We start from the raw sequence: 18,171 nt of genomic DNA, 5'->3' as shown, positions 1-18,171 counted from the left end.
TTTTCAAACATATGTTTAACACTGATTATAAAGTACAAAACAAAACGGAACGTGACCGGGGAAATCCGTAATTCATCTAAGTGGGAAATAAATTAGCAAAAAAGCCTAAGGAATATACAAAATCCTATTTCTGGTACAGAATGTGGCCATAGTTATACGTCACTTGAAATTTTTCACTATATATTGAAAACTACATTTTTTCAAAATAATATTTTGGGGTCATTTTTGGTTTGATTTTAAGCAACTTGGTACCAATAGGAGCAGAATTGTCACAGGTTTGTTTGTTTATTTGGTTATGTTTGTTTTCTGGATCATTTTCATTTTTTCACAAGATAAACACAAATATTATTTTCTGTTCAGAAATTCGCTACATAATCAACCAAATTAAATTACAAAATTTTATTGTATGTGTTCACATCAAGAGAAAACAAAAACACCTGAAGACAAAACTATGACCAAATAAATAAACATATTTCTATGTCTTTTAAGGCCTTGTTGATAAAAATCCAACCATAAATGCCTTTAAAATATTTTTTTGAAAAAATATGTTTTTATATGAAATATATAGCAAAAAAATGCAGGGGATGAATACTTTTGACCAGTTACTGTACATGAAATTTAATTTTCATATTGTACAGATATTTTTTTGATCTTTTATTTTGATAATTCTCCTGCAAGTGCATCATTCAAATATTTTTTTTTACATTCTTGCAAAGGGGGAGGGGGGAATAGGCAGACCCCCCCCCCCCCCCCCTCTTTTATAAAAAAAAAGTTCTGGATCCGCCAATGGCAAGATAAATAAACCCATCATCGATACAAGGATTGAAATTTTGTATTTGCACCAGATGCATGTTTTGTTTACAAAAAGACTTATCAGTGACACTGTAAAAAAAATTAAAAAGGCCAAATAAAGTGTGAAGAAAAAAAGCAGAAAGGACCAAAATTCCTAAAAGTTTTGATGTTTACAGCTTAGGTTTTATAAATCTATTCCTGAGGTAGAAAAGCCTTAGTATTTCAAACATTCAGTTTAGTAAACATTTAATTATTAATTAAGACCAAATGTGTATATAGGATGAGAACACCTAGATGCAATATGGATATGAGCCTTGCATTATACAATAGACATGCTGAGCTGAATATGCAATGCCTAGCAAGGAATGAGACCACAACCTCCTTGCACTTGACTAATTAGATGTTGGTAATTAAATTCATTTTCTGCACAATTGGCTATATTAAGGTGGTACCTAACACTACAGGGAGATAACTCTGTAAAATCAGGTAAACGTTTTAATTACGTTGTGTTGTTCAGGGAATATTAATCTTCTCAATGATCAAAATAAGAGTTTGTCAAACTGCAGTGTAATTTTTCTAATAAAACGGTTGGTTCAAATTTTTATTTTTTTTTATTTTTTTGTCAAAGGGTCAAAGTAAGTACTTTGTCAAAATTTCAAGAAAATAAAATGAGCCAAATTAATTTTAGTTAAGTGTTGGGTACCACCTTCATGTGGAAATCCTACCTGAAGTAAGCACTCCATGTAAACATTAGGCTGATTTTTGAAGAATATAGGATACCATCACAGCAATAAAAACACAAGCTGAAAATTTGAGGTTTACTAATCTGGCAATGCATCTCTGAATAAAAGTTGAATATGTTGTCATCAACAAAGGAATCACTCTTTGATAAAATTTCAAAAGGAAAGGATTGAGATCTCAAACTCTTGTTCAACAGGCATCAAGGTTTTGCACCTGTCAAATGTTATAAACCCCCCAAATGTTTGTCTTTTGTAATATAAAAATATTTTTTGTATTTGGAGTTCATGCTAGGTTTTTTTTTAAACTATATAGCAGAAAGTAAAATAACAGAAATACCTAACTCTGAGGAAAATTTTAAACAGAAAGTCCCTAGTCTAGTCGGTCCAATGGCAAAATCAAATACAGAAGATATCAAAGGACAATAAAAATCTAAAGTTGAAGAAACACCTGCATATTAATCTATTGTAATAAAAATTCATAATATCTAATAAAATTTGTAGATTTAGCTAATAAAGTCCTTATATTTGTATAATGAATCATACGTTTTTAGTGGAACATTGTTTTTTAAATAAGCTTTATTTAAAAAAATGCTTGATAGTCCCTCTCTGTGACTAATATTAGATAACTCTGGTTAGTTTCCCAATCATTCTATCATGAAGTGGAGGTAAATAATTCAACTTTCATTTATAGTTGATTTCAAAAATGGTGAACGGTTCTTTATATTGGTATTAAATCATTTTAAACGTTTCAAATTTATGAAATTGTATTCGTACATCAATGTTTTTGATACACCAATATCAAAAATTGAAATATATTGAATTGATACATTTTGCAATTATTCAAAATTATACCAGAAACTTATACTTAATTATAAAATAATGAACCTGTTAAAGGGAGACAATACTTGCATAACTTTTTTTTCCAATCAGCACATAATACAAAGGAATGTCACTCTTGCATACAAATGGCACATCAATATAATTAATTTACTGTGCATTCGTGCTCCACCTTCAATAAAGATTCTAAATTATAAATAACACAAAAAGTTGTTAATCTATAGGATAGTGAAGACTAATGAAAGCTAACCCACTGTAAAAATATTTCTTTGAAACTATTAAAAACTTCCTCAGAAAAATGCTTGAGCCACTTGACTTTCATAGCTCATAATTAACATTTTATACAATATTTTAATAAAGTAGTAAAAAATTATTTGCTTCTCAAAGTGTAGGATGCAATACAAATCGTATGCTTGCATCATCTTACCCAAATACAGATTTAATTAAGTCCTGAACATTTCTACATTTGTTTGTTTATTTTTAAAAATACCGGTTTGTAACAAATCACAAGTTCATGTTAAGATCCGACTAAATACCGATATCCCAATATCGTCAGGTAAATATGCTACTACAATAGCATGAAAAAATAATACCAAAGAAACAAACAACCATATACAATAGAAATAAAAATAAACTGAGCAACAAGAACTCCTCAGTTAATGGTGATGATCGCAGATGCTCCAGTAAGTAGAACCTGCTGCACATGTGTGTTGCTTTTGGAAGGTACAAGTTCATCATAAGTTTCACAATAGCTAACTGTGTAACCCTCTTGATGTTGTTATTAATAAGTCTCATTCTGGGATGTTTCATCTATGGAAAGAAAACTGATTGTAGCTATGAGAATTGGAAGATATCCATGGTCATCTGTAACACATGTGGGGTGATTACTGTGGATTCATTTATTATCGTGGGTACCAATTTTCGTGGATAAGGGAAAACTTGGATGTTCGTGGATATTTAATTTTGTGGTTTTGATGCAGTCTTCCTATAAGCCCATAGCAAATTTGTCATTCGTGGAATATTTAATTTCGTGGTTTACCTGTAACCACGAAACCCACAAAAATTGGTATCCAACGAAAATTAATGAACCCACAGTAAGTCCTTCACATATTGTAAGGAAAACTTCCTTTTGTTGAAGACAGCACATTACCTCAGTATGTCTTTGAGCTATTTGTGTCATTAAGTTGCTGTCTCATTGGTATATCTTTATTCATATTAATTATCTTTATGTTCAATCTGCCTGAAATATAGATCCTGAGTCCTTAACAAGGATTTGAAAATCTTCCATACTACTTTCTGTTTTCAAGATATTTTTTTTTATACTTATATTTTGCTGTTATGATATACACCTTCAGCTTGGAAGCAGAAAGTTCAGTATTTCACACATGTTTCTTGGCTCATTGGAATAGAAAACAGAGTAAAGCATCTTCAGAGCCTTGTATACTAAGTCTTGACAGATCATCTGTATTTCTATCAGATCGTCTTTTATAGTAAACATAATAACAGAAGACAGAGAAATTTGAAAATATGTATCATTTTATTTACATAAATTCAAAATCAACAAATTTAGTATTAACACTATCACATATTACATGTATCACAATATTTCAATCTTTTTACATTCCAAATAACATGTTTGTCCACATTTAAAGGAAGGTCCGTTACATTCTAAATAAGCAATAGCAATTAAGATCTTTGAACATCAGTTATATTCAAAATGTACATATTGTCTTTGAACAAGTATGTTATAATAAGCATATATATCTTTAACAAATTTCTTTACATTGATTTATAAAGTTTGATGTAAATCTTCCATTGAAAAAATTTGGAATGTTACATTTTTCAGATGATTTGACCGTTAAGATTTGCAGTGTATATTGAGATGAAACAAAAACTCATTATCATATCTTGGATAAACAATTTCTTTACCCATTAGTTCTGATTTAAAATAAAATGTTTGTTTTCAAAATTACACAGAATTATAGATATTTTTGAAATGATTAGACAAGGGGAAGTAACTTTTGAATTTATATGTTTCCTTGTAAGGGGAGATAGTTGTTATAATATTTGCTACAAATCAACAAGTTTTATTTAGTATTTTCTTAAATATCAAAAGAAGAAAAGTTATAACCTTTCTTTCAGTATTAACTTTGCATTTGTTTTTGTAGGAAAAAGATCACTTCCTATGTAAAAAATGGTTCTATTAAGAAATTCTAGGTGACCTTCTGAAATTGTTATTGTATAGGGAAACCTAAACCATCAACAAATCATAAGTTAAATTGATTGATTCTCGTCTATTTAAAATCACTTTGCAAATATTTCATGCATAATTAATACTGTATGGTTTCTAATGAGAACCTTAAAAGAAGTTGAATAAACGAAAAATGACAATGCCAAAGACAGAAAAAGATATAAATTAGTAATCTGTATGCTCAGACCTTTTTCACAGAGGTAAAAAAATAGTCAATTAATAGTGGTGTACAACACCACACTTTCATTTCAAGCTGAAAAATATTGAATCCATGGCTTTCTATTTCATAGTTCAGATAATGTCACAAATGCTCAACATTTTCATACCTCAATTTAGCAACTATTAACACATTTTCATTGAAAGCACTAAGAAATTGTAGACTTACATAATAATTTCAAAGTTATAGATAATCTCACAAATGCTCAACATTTTCATAAGTCTATTTAGCCACTAGTGGCCATGTACAAAATCCTTGCTGGTATGAGCTACTGAACAGTTTGTACCATTCAGCAGCGGCAGGGTTATCTCCCCTAATTTGTGCTCTCCTTCCAAACCAGTGATGTCTGTTGTGTTTAATCCATCCATATTCCAGTTTATTCCCTTGCTTTTTTGCCAGCTTTAATGCCTTGACCATGGTTAATTTTGACCAACAATATTTCTGCTTAAGTGCTAGCAGGTAAGCATTTAAATGATGGTATCTTGGTTTAAGTGTGACCACCTTCTTCACAGCTCCAGACATTTTCTCGAGATCCTAAAAAAATATTGAATAACATATATATTCAAAATGCATACTATCCTCAACCGCTATAAACCTAAATATATTCATGCAATTTTCTGCTAACTCTGCTGCTTTTCAAGACATACATGTACATGTATTCGGTGGTTGGAAGGCATTTTTTTATTTAAATCTGTAATGCATAAAATTTCAAGATCAAATCCTATAAATGCTTAGGATTTTGTTCTAAAATAATCAATACCGGTCAAATTGTTTTGACAGCCATGCTTCTGACACCTCATTCCCTTTACAATTGATTCTAGAACAGCACCTCACATGAATCATTGAAGTAAGAGTTTATATATTTTTTAGCTTGTGAAACATGGAAAAAAGGTAAATGGAAATCTCAAGTTATCTCTGTTCATATAAAGAATTGAAATAGACCCTTCAAACAATTAAAACATCAATTATGATAGTTCATAGACAATTTTAGTTTTCACCATTAGTTGGCCAAATTTTCAGAAAAAAGTTTAAACTGAGTGGAGGAAATTGTATAATGTGAAAATTTTAAGGCCATAAATAATTTTAAGAGCAAAATGTAATAAAAAAATGCATTGGTTACATGTAAAATATCACTGCACAAACCTATTGTGATATCATTTATTTGTATAAGTCATGATTAACCAAGATTTTAAACAAGTTACATTAATATTCTTCATCAACAAACTGAAATTCACATTATGTAACTTTTACCTCTGAAGCAGCTGTTAGTAATTGTTTCCATAGAAACTTTGGTTTTGTAATTTTACTGATACTAAGAGACATTAACATGATCTCAATCTTTCTGGCTAGGACATATACTGATAGAAAATTTATCTCTCCAAGATCAAACACTTCCCAATAATCAAACCAAATCTGTGCACTTGACCACTGGTCATGTCTGCAGTACCTGAAAGTAGAAAAATTATCTCCCTTAGAAAGTTAACTCCTGTTTTTATCATTATTCTAAAGGAGCTCCATGACATGTATACACCATTTCTTTGTTTTAATCTGGACATCTGTTTTGTTTCAGATTATGGCTTTATTAATTTTAAATTGGCAATTGAAGAATCACATTCAAATGTCAGACTTGGTGATAGGCTGGTATTATTAAGTAAAAGGGGATCCTTTGCAATAACCAACAAGAATGTGTCCACAGTACACGGATGCCCCACTCGCACTATCATTTTCTATGTTTAGTGGACTTTGGAATAAATTCTCTAATTTGGCATTAAAATTAGAATGATCTTATCAAAGGGAACATGTATACTAAGTTTCAAGTTGATTGGACTTCAACTTCATCAAAAACTACCTTGACCAAAAACTTTAACCTGAAGCAGGACAGACGGACGAACGAACAGACAGACGAACGGACGCACAGTCCAGAAAACATAATGCCCCTCTACTATCGTAGGTGGGACATAATAAAAATTCTTACATAACATACTTAATAATAGCTTACAGCCTTAGAGCTGTTCCAGAAAATTCTATGTCCTCCCCTGGGACAGTGCTTTTTTTTAACCCACACTATCCACATAAATTAAAATAAGTTAGAACAACACTCCCTTTGCATTTTGGTATTTTAAATACAACCACCCACATAATTTATTTTTTTGAAATGCCTTTACTGGGGGGGGGGGGGGGGCATAGTATTTTCTATAACAGCTCTTACATATAGCATACATGCCATTTGAATATTTCTCAAAAAATATGTATAGTAGTGAATACCAAACTTGATTTTTTTTAATTTTTTTTCAAAATGGGGAGAGGGGTCCTGCAATAACCTATTTCCTTTCAATTTGTAGACTTCAAAAGAGGTTTAAGTTGCTGAGACACCCTATTCCTAAGAATGAAGATATAAACCCATAGTTCAATTCAAAAGTTGAATGATCCCTCCCTGTGTTTTAAAATAGCCACCTACCACATTGCTATAGACATGGTAAGCATGTATCTTGGGAGCATATCATTGTAGACAGCATCTGCTTTGCTCATTAAATAGGTGGCAAAATCTAAACTGTCATCAAATGGTTCCTGAGATATATCTGGAATTAAAAACATTTTATATTACATATCTAAATCTAATTACAAATGGGAATCAAAACTAAACCATGAAAGTAAGGTTGAATTCGGGTAAGATGACCCATGTCTGAATATGTTCACCTTACAATAATTATTTAGTTGAGAAACTTACATCCATATAGCACATACTGAAACACTGATCAAAGAATCAAGAAAAGGAGGTCAAAATCAGATAATATTTTGTACATAAATCAGGTTGATTATTTTTAGCGTTTAAATTGTTTTACATTTGCTATTTTTGTACCATTGATAGCCTTTTGTGTTATGTTTTTGCTCATTGTTGAAAGCTGTGCCATGACTTATGAATGCTTGCTTCTGAATTATTTCGTATTTGGTGCAGAGTTGTCCCATTGGTAATAATACCACATCTTCTTATTTTGTTTATTGACCATCAATACTTACTCCAGCTAAGCATGACCTCCATGTTAATGGCATGATACCAGGCTTGACCAACTGTGCTATACTTCTTCTTGTTATAGGATTTCATCTTCTGCATGATGTCTAAACAAGGAGTCTTTCTAGTTGTTAAAAATATAATTATTAAATATTCATTATTATATAATGCAGGCAGATATCAGAAAGAATAAAAAACTTATTGACGTGGGCATGAAATCAAAACTTGTATATCCAAAATGAATTATCTCCCCTTACACATTTAACATACTTTCTATATAGATCTTTAAGTCTAAAGACAGTAGGTTTGTTCAATTTGATAAAGGAAACTGATATTTTGGCAAGACAACAATTCTCAAATAAACTTAATTAATCATTATAATGAAATATATTTAAGCTGCTGTACATACTTATCAGTAAATAGTAATGTTAGTGCCATCAATGGATAAACAGTTCTGTTGATGTCAGTTTGTTTCATACTGTCTCCAATTTCTACAACAGCTGTACCTGGAATAAAGAGGAGAGGTGACAGTTTTCTTCATTACAAAATAACTGATGCATCTTTACAAATTGTGCTTTGTGTTTAATATCACATTGATAATACATGTACTTCCAATATGAATCAAGAAACATTAAATTGTTTGGTTTGGTTTTTTTTTGCTACCAAGTTTATAGCAGTTGAATCATAATTATTCCAGACTGGTTCTACATGAAGAAATTTATCTACTTTAGAAAAGTTACACCAATTATAATATATAATACAATGGCAAGTATAAAATGCAATTTCTTTTTAAAACAGCATGCTTCTATTACACAAGTAAAAAACTTAGTTCACTTTAATAAAACTGACTACTGATATAGTTGATTAGTATGTGGTTAAAGTTCCCAATCATTTTTTGTTTGAATATGCCCAATAAGGAGAAAAAATTATTACTGCTGAAGATGAAAAAGTATAATCCTTATTTTGCTACTGTTGCCAGACATAATTGCTGCTCATATTTTGTTTACCAGAAGAAATAGCTCGACTGATGTCTCCTTTCTCTAAACTTTTTAGACAGATATCAGAACAGACTTCAGACATCATAGCCAGGTCATCAGCTTGTAGTTCCTCACTTCTTGCTAAGCAACTGAAAACAAATAAAACTACATGAAAATACACAGGTATACAAGTAAGAATCACAAGGAGAATTCTAGTGTACAAATTTGTTGATTTTTTACATTAATTCACAGAAAACTGGCAAGGCAAAAGTGTGAAAACAAGAATGTGTCCACGATACACAGATGCCCCATCCGCACTATCATTTTCTATGTTCAGTGAACCCTGAAAATGGGGTAATAACTCTAATTTGACATTAAAATTAGAAAGATCATATCATAGGGAACATGTATACTAAGTTTCAAGTTAATTGGACTTCAATTTCGTCAAAAACTACCTCGACCAAAAACTTTAACATGAAGCGGGACAGACAGACAGACGAACAGACGACGGACATACGGACGCACAGACCAGAAAACATAATGCTCATGAGGCATAAAAAGTTACTCATCTTCAGACTGATAAGGCCTGATAGTGGTCGTCCCACTGTCCATTTATCACTCTGCTCAGCTCTTAATAAAATTGAATATCACAGCTTTGTGGTGTCTAATACGTAACTTATCAGCGCTGTCATAATGTTTGAACAGCCAGATTAATCTGTTATCAGATTATCTGCATATTGAGAGTGTAAAATATCAGCTGCTTGACACACTTTGAAGGCTTTTTTAACTCCTTTGCTGTGCTAACAACTGTGGATTCATTATTATTCGTTGGATACCAATTTTCGTTGGTTACGTGGGTACAGGTGAACCACAAATTCAAATGTTCAACGAATAACATATTTTCAATAGGATTTGCATACAGAGATAAGTAAAACCACGAAATCAAATATCCACAAATATGCAAGTTTTTAGCAATCCACGAAAATTGATACCCACGAAAATAAATGAATCCACAGTAGACAAAAAGTTTCATATTGTTTCTTGCAGCTAGTGTTAAATAATATCAATTGCAGACAACATAATAATCTAACAAATTACTAGAAATTCAAAACTTAAGGTGGTACCTAACACTACAGGGAGATAACTCTGTAAAACAAGTGAAACTGCGAGCTACTGCTCACTGATGATACCCCCGCCGCAAGTGGATAATATTAATAGTGTAAAAATATGCAAGTGTTCGGTAAACAGGAAGTTGTCGAGTGATGAATCTGAAAACGCATCACACGGTATAGCTGACTTATATAAATCCTGAAACCAAATTTCAGAAATCCTTGTATTGTAGTTCCTGAGAAAAATGTGACGAAAATTTTCAACTTGGCTATCATGTGTAAAATCAGACAACTGTTCGGTAAACAGGAAGTTGTCAAGTGATGAATCTGAAAACGCATCACACGGTATGGCTGACATATATAAATGTTGATACCAAATTACAGAAAGGGTGGATGTGTAGTTCCTGAGAAAAATGTGACGAAAGTTTCATGGGACGGACTGACTGACGGACAGACAGAGGTAAAACAGTATACCCCCTTTTTTTAAAGCGGGGGTATAATCAGCAGAACGTTTTAATGACATTGTGTTCTTAAGGGAATATTAAGCTTCTCAATGATCAAAATGAGTGTTTGTCAAACTGCTATATAACCAGTGTATTTTTTCTGATTAAAAGGTTGGTTCAATTTTTTTGATTTTTTTATATTTTTGTCAAAGGGTCAAAGTAAATATTTTGTCAAAATTTTAAGAAAATTGAACGAGCCAAATTAATTTTAGTTCAGGTGTTAGGTACCACCTTAATGTGAGGTTTTTGTTCATCCAATTAATGCAACTAAGTGAGTATTGCGATATAAGAAGTCGCCCTCTGATATCTTATACTTATTTCTGTATGCAGATTTTGTCTGAAATTGCAACAATTAATCTCACATTTTTGTCCATTGTTAAAAAATTCCAATAACTAATGCACACAATAATTTCTGAATTACAGTATTTTCAGAACTTAATACAAAAAAATATTATTACCTTGCCAAAAATTCTTTTTCTAGTTTATCCTTCATTTTTGGATGATTGTACTTTGCACAATATTCAATCATTACTTTGTAAGCTCTAATCAACTGGAAAGAAATCAGTTTATGTATACTAACATTAAAATAAGTAACCAGCAGTTAGATTAATATCAGGTATTCTTAAATGCATATTTGACCTGAAAAATTATCACCCCAGTTTTTGGTGTGGTTTGTGTTGCTCAGTCTTTAGTTTTCAATAATGTGTTGTGTTTTGTTTTCTGTTTGTCTTTTTTTCTGTTTTTTTTTTATTTGCCATGGCTTTTTCAGCTTGTTTTAAATTTGTAAATTTGAACATCCCATAGGTATCTTTTGGCTCTCTCTTTTCCCAAACTGATATTGTATCCTTTTTAAAATCTACAAAAAATTATATAAAAGAACAGTGATGGAAACAGAAATTTTCATAAGAGAGGGCCCATTGACTTGCCTAAGAGGGGACCCACTCCAGTCATGCTTCAGTGATTCCCTATATAATCAAACATTTTTTTCCACAAAATGGGGTTTAACAAAATTAATCCTCCTCTAAAGAAAAAACTCATTTATCTAAGAAAATCTTATTTGATTTATATGTATATCTGGTGTAAAAGAATAAAACATGTTTATCAAATTCAAATCCAATATACCTGATGTAAATTACTAAATCTTCCCGTAATTTTGATCATCTGTCTAAAACTATTGATAGACATCTTCCATTCTTCATTGTTCTCTTTTTCAAATTCATAGAGTTCAGATAAACAATATCCTTGTTCCACAGTTTTGTCTGTTGATGGTCTGTTTAAAATTTGTATAATAATTTTAAAATCAGCAATGCATAGGTTCAAATGAAATATTATATTCTAAAAGTTTATGGCAATTTCATGACGAACAATCGGTATTCAGTTTTTTCTTTGTTGTATGTCTTTTACTGTTGTTTGTTTGTTTGTTTGTTAGTCTTTTTTTCTTTTTTGCCATGTCATTTTCAGCTTGTTTTCCACTTATGAGTTTCCAGTACTATAGAAAAATTCAACTTTAAACCAATTTCTTGACCCATTCTATAATTACCATTGCAACAAAAGCGTCATTTTTTTTTAAATCTATCATGCTAGTACATAGTATTTAAATAAATATAACCAACTTTTATTTGCATGTTATTAAAGCTATATTTTAAGACAATTATTCATTTTTGCTAGCATATGGAGGGCAACAATTCAGTCCCGTCATCTTCACCCTTAATAGACTAAGCATAATTTGTGTATACAGCACTGTGCCAACTAGTGACAAATAGAAATTGTATCTGCTCCGACTACATTAAATATGACCAATAACAGCACTTGACCCATCTTAGTTTGGAGGTGTCAAATTGGCTGTGTCTTGATAGCATAATGTTTACAAATTTTGTGAAGCAGAAACTGCATGTATACATTGGCATTCCAATATATGCACGTGGAACAAACCAAAGAACTTTAAATATGTCACTAAATATCATACTTTGATTGAGTGTGAAGACTTGTTGCGCAATCTGCGTGTGACAATTGTTTATTTATATTTTCTACATTTATAATTGATAATCATGTATATGAGGAAGGAATCAGGATTTTGACCTTTGGCAAGCAAAGATGAACAATATCCTGTGGACATAAAATCAAGAAATCCCATCTTTAGTTGAAAAATGCATGTTTGAATATAAAAAAATATCACTGAAATACTCATTCTATCTGATAAAACTTAAGAAATACATACTTTCTAGGTTTTGTAGAAATTCTAAGAAATTTGAGAAATATCCACAAGAAATAATATCGAGCATGAGTATTACAGTATCCCTCTGGTTCTGCTATCTTTAACAATTTAGCAGCATGTCTTGTATACAGCAAGGCATCTTCTTTTTCTCCAGATACATACAATGCCTTCAGTGAACAACATACTTATTATATCATAAAAATATTACATAGAAATATTTGGTGCATGACTTTTGCAAATATTAAATTAAAATTAGTCTTTTGGTGTTTATAGTATGCAGATTTTTACCCTGAGATAGATTTCTGAAAAGTGATTATGTATGGCTACACTGTTCATTAGACTGTTTTTTAGGTCCACATTCTGACCAAGAAACCATTTGACATTGAAAATAACTGTGAATTTGTTTATTTTTCGTGGATTGGGGAAAACTTTGGTGGATATTTGAATTCAAGGTTTTGCCAAAGTCTGAATACAAACCTTTAGAAAATCTAAACACTTGAATTTGTGGTTTAGAAATATCAACAAGTTCAACTCAAGAATATCAATGACTCCACCATAAATCATAAATGATACATTTTCCAGTTTTTATCTGAATTTTCTTTATTAAAATGGAACTGATAAAAAAAGGAACAGAATATCACACTAAAATTGGACTCAGGACACACAGGTTTATCTTGACAGACAGGCAAAAAGATATATTTGACAGCCAATCATCAGCAAAATAGCAACTCTTGGTAAACACCCAATACATAAAAAAAGACTCTTAAATTAGAATCAGTAATAAAACAGGTCAAGATGGTTTATAGAATATTCAATTAAAAAAATCTTCCTATCTGTGTTCCTAAATGTGAGTACTTTAGTAGAAAAGCAGAAAAAGCCAATTTCAAAGTCTATGGTTTGACCCATACAGAACATTTCTGAAATATAATATATACAAAAAAGATTATTCTGCTTTAGACCTTTGAGAGAAGAAATCAGTATGGTCACTCATTAGGCAAGTTAATAAATAAGGTCGATGCCACTGCTGGTGGAGATTTATTTCCCCGAGGGTATCACCAGCCCAGTAGTCAGCACTTTTTGTGCTGACATGAATTATCATTGATATGGTTATATTTACAAATTAACTGTTTACCAAATTTAGAATTTTTGAAATACTAAGGCTTTTCTGCCTCAGGCATAGATTACCTTAGCTGGATTTGGCAAGAGTTTTAGGAATTTTGGTCCTCAATGCTCTTCAACTTCGTACTTTATTTGGCCTTTTTATATTTTTTGGATTCAAGCGTCACTGATGAGTCTTTTGCAGACGAAACGCGCGTCTGGCATATATACAAAATTTAGTCCTGGTTTCTATGATGAGTTTATTTACAAACCTTTCCAGTAAGCCTTGCAAGCTTAGCATACAAAACATACAAATCATCATCTTCTTCATCCATTTTTTCTTTATCTATCATTTCATTAATTACTTCCTCAGCATCTTCTAATTTCTTCATTGCCTGAATTAAAATTTATTATTTCTATATATATAATAGTTTTTATTTTCATTTCATAGTTCTTAAAACTGAGTTTACAAAAGGGAAAGTTAAATATTTAAAATCAACTACAGCAACAAACAAAAATTTAAGATTTGCCGACATAATGTGTACATGTATATGAATAAAAAAATACATGTATCAACAGTCTTTCAGTTGGAGTACATTACTTAGTTTTGATCTGTACAAGTATCTCTGGAAGTTACATTTTTTATGTGAAGAAAAGCTAATTGTGCAAACGAAAGACATTAATTAACAGTAATGAGTGGTATCTTATTTTTTTGGAGAGTTTTTTTGTTGAAAAAAAACAAACAACTGGAATTCATAGAATATTTTTATTGACAAGATGAATAAATTGTTTTTATTCTGAAATTTAACATTAAATATTAAAAGAAGAAGATGTGAAAGTATTGCCAATAAGACCACTATCCATCAGGGATCAATTCACAAAATATTGTAGCAGAATGCAAGAGGACAATATTTAATTACAAGTATATTTGTACACCTCTTTTTGTGTAGTTTTTCCTGTAAAACACCACTTATATATTACTTATATTTACATTAGAGGTTTGTTTCATGACAATAGATGCAGCAGCCTCCTCCACCAATATATCTATTATATTCATGTAGTTTTGTGTTGCCTTCCTGTGGTGATAGATCTGGCTATATATTGGCATTAAACTTTCACAGGCTTGATCTTGTGTCCTGTCTGATTCTATAGACTTCAACAATGTGGGAAGGAGCACACTTACATCCCTACAACAACAGAAAAAGTTTTAAAACATATTCAATGATTTTGTCCCAAAAAACACTCAAGGATGCATTTTTGGAAAGACGATAATGAATAAAATTTGAATACAACTAATAAAACAAAGAAAAAATGTCAAGAAAATTATAAAGTAGTCCGAGATTCATCGGCGAAAGGGTTCAAAAGAAAAAATAAGTAAATAACAATACTAAGTAAAACTCACTGTATCTGAATACCTTTCCTCCTGCCCCTTACTCTCATATAAGATTCAGCATCAGCTATAGCTATATCTTCAACTCTATTAGAACTTCTTCTTCTACTGTGATTTCTATCTGTAAGTAATGAATTCAAAAATAAATATGTGCAGAATTATTAAGGCACTTCAGTGTTTTTACCTTTACCATTTGGATCATAGTGAAAGCTCTTGACTGGAAATAACTTTTGTAGCAAATAATCACATTGGTTGAAGGCCATGTAAATAAGCCAAAAGATGTTTATAAAATATGAAAATGTTTGTAAGTAAGGTGCATCTGAAGCCTTTTTCTGGAACAATATTCACTAGAAATGCTCAAAACCAACAAAATGTAGAGCGAAGTATAAATACTTGAGGTCAGACAAATAACCAAAAAAGGCTAAAAAAAAAGCCAAAATTATTTAATAGCAACTTTGCATTACCAAGTTGGAATCTGTATTCATTCTTATAATAACTTTTGTTTCCATTGGTTTGGACCCATCAAGATTTGCATAGAGAGCCAAGTGTCCACAAAATAAATACAAAACCAACACATGTGGGTAATTGCTTATGACGCCAATCTTAACTGACTAGGATTACCAGTTTTCCTGCAGTATGTTGTTTGATTTCTCTGAGCATTCCTGTTTCCTCCACCAGTAAAAAGTAGTCTCTATAAGTGCTGAAAGTTGAGTTCAACACCAACAATCAATGAATCAACAAAAACAACATAAACCTACCTTTTTCCTCCTGGTTAAACTTTGGAGGAGGTCTCTCCAAAGCATAATATGGAATATCCTTCCTAATCTGATCAGCCTGTTTCTCAAGATAATTAGCAGCACTAGCGTGCAGGGTTTTTCTCTGACTCTCCATCAGTATCTTATAACACGTCTCCATCAGTATCAGATTAGTAAACTTCATCAGGTTACAAAGACTTCTATCTATATGTTCATCGTCTCTTGGACAGTAACATTCCATAATATCATATTCCTCGTCATCTTTGGAGAATTTGTTATACAGAGGGTTGTGTAAGTTTGCACATTCAAATATTCCTGTCTTTCTGAGAACTTTGAAGGATTTCCTAGCTTTGATTCGGTTGACGTTAGGTAGAATGCTCTCTATCATATCTCGAGGAAAGGTCTCTCCCAATACTGAGGCACATTTGACAATTAACTGTTCTGTGGCTCTCATTGAATCTATCTTTGCAGTAATCAGATCTACAATTTTGAAGTTTGGAAATTGAAAAAAATTTCAGGTTGATAGACAATGTGACCACAACAAAATGGTAAAGAATCTTAACCTATTACAGGATGGATGGACGCATCGAGTTGTTTAAAGGTATTCAGTTATTAGCAATATATAAATATATAGGTGCATTCAGTGATTTCGTTTTAAACGTTTTAAATTTCTTGTTCTACGGATTTATGGACTCCAAAATATGGGGCGAGCGAGCGATTTGAAAATTTTAATAAAAAAATATTTGATTTGCAAATTTTTGAGGCGAAGCTTGAAAAGTAAAGGCGAGCGATTATAATTTTTTTTTTGTAAACATTAAAAAGTAGATTTTGACAATATTAAAACTTGATTTATCACTTGTACGTTGACATTTCTTTAATTTCTGATGTATTTTTTCCCTGTTCACCAAGAAAAAGTTACATCTGGTCTATGTGTGTGTGACTGACAATGAGACAATTCTCCATTCAAGTCATAATCAGTTTGGGGGCAACCCCTTAATGTTATAAATATCCCTTTTACATGTTTTATGAGGGATCAATATAAGTTATAATATATTTGTTTGTATAAAAGAGCTCATATTTTCTCAAAGAACTATATATCTATCTGGTATTAAATGGTCAAAACATGTCCAAGAATTTTGTAATATTTCTGGACTTTAACCATGTTAACACATTTACTTTAACAGTTTAATATTATTCAAAATAAGTGGACCCCTCTTTTAGAAAAAGTTGTTTAAAATATGATGCAACTCTCCTCTTTTTGAGTACAAAATTCTAAGTTTTCAAAGGTTTTGTATAGAACAACTATACAAATCCTTGGTATTTCTGTTTTCTTTTCTACATCAATAAAATGACCCCATATCTGAGGAAGGGTTGTTCTCAACCTGATAATAACAAACACAGGTCAAAGTACGGCCTTTTACACAGGGCTTTGATACAGACCAAACAGCAAGCTATAAAGGACCCCAAAATTATTAGCGTACACAATTCGAACAGGAAAACCAACGGTCTAATTTATATATATATCCAAACAGGAAAATACCAAATTATGAACAACATCAACAAACGATAACTGCTGAACGACAGGCCCCTGAATCAATCAGGACAGGTGCATAAACATGCAGTGGCTATAGATAGTTTTGTTTCGCCAGCATACAATATGATTGCAGTTGAAGGCAAATCCTTCAGAAGTTCTTCGTACTTTATTCTAACAGCGAACATGTTTTGATAGGGAATATAAGTAAGGGGGAAAGAAACCAATTGTTTGTTCTTTACAGGTATTTCCGCACTGTTATAAATCTATATCGGAGCACTCCCTCTTTGGATAAATAGGTTTCATGCTGAAGCAAATATTCTCACAGATATTTACACCTTGTGGTGGGGTGATTTTATGTTTAAAGTCGTTATATACAGGTTAGACTGTGATTTTAAATCAAATGTTGATATCTTTTTATAATATTTACAAAAACAACGGTGCGGGAAATGGACATGATTACATTTCCGGATGCAGGAAGAGGGAATATAAAATAAAGGGCTGCGCTTTAGCGCATGATACGCCCGTTGCTCTTTTAACTTGTCTTTTATGCTTTAAATGAATTTATATGATCAACTATAAATATATATACAAATCAAAAGGGATGTTACATTAATATATTCACTAAAGTTTCATAAAATCCCCCTTTTTTAAGTATAAAAATTCATTACTTAAGAAAACGTAAAATCTAAAATTAATAAAAATGGAAAGGGAGCTTACATCAATAGATATAAACAATTTCACCA

The 18,171-nt window shown here is 31.4% G+C and overlaps 1 protein-coding gene across 1 annotated transcript in view; it reads right to left on the bottom strand.

Moving 5' to 3' along the window:
* Nucleotides 1–3,884: 3,884 nt before the first annotated feature.
* LOC143069142 (adenylate cyclase type 10-like) overlaps nt 3,885–18,171 on the bottom strand; it is a 41,960-nt gene continuing 27,673 nt past the window's right edge. The window contains exons 20-32 of the mRNA XM_076243627.1: nt 15,898–16,374; nt 15,152–15,260; nt 14,741–14,936; nt 14,022–14,144; nt 12,655–12,818; nt 11,559–11,706; nt 10,895–10,986; nt 8,855–8,973; nt 8,257–8,353; nt 7,856–7,971; nt 7,296–7,416; nt 6,089–6,284; nt 3,885–5,371 (exon numbers count right to left, since the gene is read on the bottom strand). Of these exons, the coding sequence (XP_076099742.1) occupies nt 5,060–5,371; nt 6,089–6,284; nt 7,296–7,416; nt 7,856–7,971; nt 8,257–8,353; nt 8,855–8,973; nt 10,895–10,986; nt 11,559–11,706; nt 12,655–12,818; nt 14,022–14,144; nt 14,741–14,936; nt 15,152–15,260; nt 15,898–16,374 (2,270 nt within the window). The 3' untranslated portion in view covers nt 3,885–5,059. The remainder of the gene's footprint in view (nt 5,372–6,088; nt 6,285–7,295; nt 7,417–7,855; nt 7,972–8,256; nt 8,354–8,854; nt 8,974–10,894; nt 10,987–11,558; nt 11,707–12,654; nt 12,819–14,021; nt 14,145–14,740; nt 14,937–15,151; nt 15,261–15,897; nt 16,375–18,171) is intronic.

Source organism: Mytilus galloprovincialis, chromosome 3 (genome assembly GCF_965363235.1).
Source record: "Mytilus galloprovincialis chromosome 3, xbMytGall1.hap1.1, whole genome shotgun sequence".
Taxonomy (NCBI): Eukaryota; Metazoa; Mollusca; class Bivalvia; order Mytilida; family Mytilidae; genus Mytilus; species Mytilus galloprovincialis.
Note: the sequence above shows the minus strand (reverse complement) of the source record. Positions and strands in the feature narration are given on the sequence as shown.